The sequence below is a fragment of the Chiloscyllium plagiosum genome, chromosome 41 (assembly GCF_004010195.1).
Source record: "Chiloscyllium plagiosum isolate BGI_BamShark_2017 chromosome 41, ASM401019v2, whole genome shotgun sequence".
NCBI classification, from domain to species: domain Eukaryota; kingdom Metazoa; phylum Chordata; class Chondrichthyes; order Orectolobiformes; family Hemiscylliidae; genus Chiloscyllium; species Chiloscyllium plagiosum.
In genome coordinates, this window is record NC_057750.1 from 5,126,904 (window position 1) to 5,131,105 (window position 4,202).

General features: G+C 45.3%; 1 protein-coding gene across 1 annotated transcript in view; it reads left to right on the forward strand.

The window, feature by feature from the left end:
- Positions 1-3,445: 3,445 nt before the first annotated feature.
- Positions 3,446-4,202, forward strand: part of LOC122542688 (chromogranin-A-like) — a 19,908-nt gene continuing 19,151 nt past the window's right edge. Inside the window, exon 1 of the mRNA XM_043680666.1 lies at positions 3,446-3,858. Within this exon, the coding sequence (XP_043536601.1) occupies positions 3,813-3,858 (46 nt within the window). The 5' untranslated portion in view covers positions 3,446-3,812. The remainder of the gene's footprint in view (positions 3,859-4,202) is intronic.

Consider the following 4,202-nt stretch of genomic DNA (forward strand, 5'->3'; position numbering starts at 1 on the left):
TGAAGACTTTGCTGTCAGCCCCTGTTGAATTATTGAGCTTTGCCAGGTTCAAATTAAGAATGATAACTTGCCCCAACACTCCAGGGCTATGGTGTTAATACACCTTTTAAAAAAGGATGATCTCCTTTCACCTGTCCCGTCTGGGGACTCCCAAACGCTGCCAGTGTCCCTGATGACGACACGTGCAGGAGAATGCTCCCGTCCGCAGTCGCTGGAGTTCTGGGAATCTGAGCTTGACCAGTGGTTGCCACATCCAGCAGGCTGGGAGTTACGTGGATAGCACGTTTAGAGAGGTGGTCACACCACAGCTGAGGGGACGAGAACAAAGAAAGGGAGCGCCAGACAGTCCAGAAAGAACAGGCAGGTAGGGCAGGATCTTGGGCTCCCACTCGAAAGCTGAACATGGGTGCTGGTACCTGGGAGTAATGCAGTCAGAGCCAAGCTTCTGGCACCACAAGTGGCTTGACTGTACAAGGGGAGAGGAGGAAGATCATTAGTGATTGGGGGTTCTTTCATCAGGGGAGCAGACAGGCGGATCTGTAGCCAAAGATGTGAGTCCAAGATGGCGCGTTGCCTCCCTGGTGCCAGGATCACTGAAAGAAAGGGGAGGGTGAAGAGTTAGAGGTGGTGGTACATATTGGTATCAACAATACAGACAAGTGAGGTATGAGGTCAGATGAATTCCATCTCAGGTTGCTGTGGGAGGTGAGGTAGGGAAATGCAGGGGCTTTGACACAAATTTTTAATTCCTCTCTGGCTTTACGGGAGGTGCCAGAGGACAGGAGGCTTATTCATGTGATTCCACTTTTTCAAAAGGGTGGTAGGAATGAATCAGGAAATTACAGCCCAGTGAGTCTCATGTCAACGGTAGGGATTGGAGAAAATTCTGAAGGACTGAATTAATACCCACTTGGAAACACATGGGTTAATTAGGGATAGTTAGCATGGCTTTATGAGTGGGAAGCCATTCCGAACAAATTTGTTGAACTTTTGGAAAATGTGATGGTGGATGTGGATGAGGGAAGTTCAAGTCGATGTAGTTTGGATGAATTTCAGCAAAGCTTTTGCCAATCAGTGAGAGGATTGAAACACATGGAGGTGAGAGAAACGTAGTGAGATGGATCAGAAACTGACTTAGTAATAGGACAGAAAGGGTAGTGGTAGTGACTGGAGACCAGTGTTCAGCGGTGTACCACAAGGATCTGTACTGGGATCCTTATTGTTCATCATATACATAAATGATATAGATGAAAATGTGGGAGGAATGTTAAGCAAATTTGCGAAGTACGCCAAGATTAGTAAGAGTGATTAATAGTGAAGAAGATGGTTGTAGGTTACAGGAAGATATAAATGGGTTGGTCAGATAGACTGACCAGTGGTAGATGGTATTTAATCTTGATAAGTGTTGATGCACTTTGAAAGAAGAAACAAGATGAGGAAGTATTTAATGAAATGCAGGACACTGGGTAGTTCAGAGAGACAGAGGGATCTTGGAGTAATTATTCACAGATCCCTGAAATTGGCAGAGCATGTGATTGGGATAGTTAAGAAGGCACACGGGACACTTGCTTTCATCAGACATGTGTCGAAGAGTAGGGCGCTGGAAAAGCACAGCTGGTCAGGCAGCATCCGAGGAGCAGAATGGACGTTTCAAGCATAAGCTCTTCATCTGGAATGAGATGATTCTTCTCATTCCTGATGAAGGACTTATGCCCGAAACATCAACTCTCCTGCTCCCCAGATGCTGCCTAACCTGCTGTGTGCTTTTCCAGCACACACTCTTCGACTCTGATCTCCAGCATCTGCAGTCCTCACTTTCATCAGTCATGCATAGACTAAGGAGGTAATGTTGGAGTTATATAGAGAGTTAGTCAGGCTATAGCTGGAATAGTGTGTGCAGTTCTGGTCCCCTCGGTACAGGCAGGATGTGATCGCATTAGAGGGGGTCCATTCCGTTCTCTCTGGTGGAATCGGTAAAAGTTGTGACTTCCGTTCGGAAACTGATTTATCAAGACCTGTGCAAGCTGCCAGAAACCTGCTGTGTACATTCACCATATTCAGTGCAATGTATACTCTGTAGATAATCTTGATGTGTTTCTTATGCAAATTCAAAATCCAATTAAAATTAATGGTTTTCAATTAAAGAACAGCTCAAACTCTGTGACCAGATCTGCACATTACAATCACATCTAGGTGATTCAGCTCTATAAACTACTCCAAATCCCTTGATTAGATTCCAGCCTGTTACCCACTTCAAGATACCCATAGTGTATATTTGAACCATCATAGCTAGTCATTTGGATGAAGAAATCACAGCATTGTTACAGAGGAGGATATTCAGCCCATCATGTCTGTACTAGCAGTCTAAGCTATCGATTTATTGCCAGTCCCCTGCCCTTTCTTCTTAACCTTGCACACCTATTTAAATAATCAGCCATTGCCCTCCTGAATGCCCCAGTTCGAAACTCACCCAAGTCCTTTCGTATTACCAGGAATATGATTTAGGAACTGTACCAACTAATATAATGTGGTCATTGCTATTCAGATTGAAGATTTTTTTCAGGGGAGATTCGGTTGAACAGGTTTGGGAAGAGACAGAGAATAGATTCTGTAGAAGGACTCCAGCAAACACCCATTTCTGCTTTCTGAATGCAGTCATAAAGTCACTGAATCATGGAAACAGACCCTTCAGCCCAACTCGTCCATGCCAACCAGGTTTCCCAACTAAGCTAGTCCCATTTGCCTGCATTTGTCCCATATCCCTTCAACCCTCTCTATTCATGTGTCTATCCAAATGCTTTTTAAATGTTGTCACTCCAGCTGCATCTACACTTCCTCTGGCAGTTCATTCCATATACAAACCACTCTCTGTCTGAAAAGGTTGCCCCTCAGGTCCTTTCTCTCCTCACATTAAAATGATGCCCGCTGGTCATGAACTCCCCTAACAAGAGGGAAATGAAACAAGAACAGAAATAGCTGGAAAAGCTCAGCAGGTCTGGCAGCATCTGTGGAGAGAGGAATCAGTTAACATTTTGAGTCAAGTGACCCTTCCCCAGAACAGAAAGGACCTTTGCTATTTACCTTATCTATGCCCCTCATGATTTTATAAACCTCTATAAGATCACCCCTCAGCCTCCTAATCTCCAGTGAAAAATGTCCTACCCTATTTTGCCTCTTTTTGTAACTCAAACCCTCCAATCCCAGTAACACCTTTGTAAGTCCTTTTCTGCACGCTTTCCAATTTAATAATATCAGGCAAAGGAATAAAACAGCACCATTGGTGATTAGTCTGAATTTTGATATTTTCTAATCAACCAATTCGATGGTATTTACACACCCCTGGAGTTGGACTTGTACTGGGATCTCCCATCTCAGAGGTAGGGACACTATCACGGCACCACAACAGTCTTTTTTTCCCTTGCAGCAGCTGGATTGGTGGATTTATGTTTAACAGCCGGGGGACAGTAAAGGGTGACTGAAAATCCCTTTAAAGATTTGCATAGCGAGCTCCTGGAGTTAGACTGACATCACTTCCTCTGGTCTGGCTATTTAAACAAAATCCTTGTAAGGTCCCAGGCGCCTTCAGACCTTCGTTATAACAGGAGAGGACGAAGGTACCATCATTCCCCGCATCTCTTCCATCTTCCTACGCGAAAATCATTCCAAATCCTCCCGCTGATCTTCCAGATTATTTTATCTTTGTAAACTGCCTCTGACACCAAGTCCAAACCAGCTTTCCCCCTCCCTCCCCTCTTCCTAAAAAGAGAGAATTACCCCCTCAACTGCCAACTCCATCAACACCCCCGCTCAAGATGGTCTGCAAGATTTTTTTGGCCTGGATTCTGTTCTGTTCCCAGGGTAAGTTTATTGCAAACAGGAGTTTGGATTTTTAAAAAAATGTTGAAATAGTTAACTGGACTTGTCCAAAGCGAATGGTTGCTGTGATTCTGTGAGCGTGTTGTCTAATGTGCAGACATTTAGGTGTTCAGGGCTGTGTGCTCGGCTGGTTAATTTCTGGTTTGTAAAAAAGCAAGCCGTTTCTGTGTAAATCCCCCAGAGCCTGGAGCCAAAGGCAGAGACAGAGAGGAGCCCGCTTTCAGCACCATGGACAGCGGCAGGCGCTGGTCACCGCTCCAGAGGCTGACCTGCGCAGCCTCGATTACCCTCCCACCCCCTCACCCCCCCACCCCCCCCATCACCCA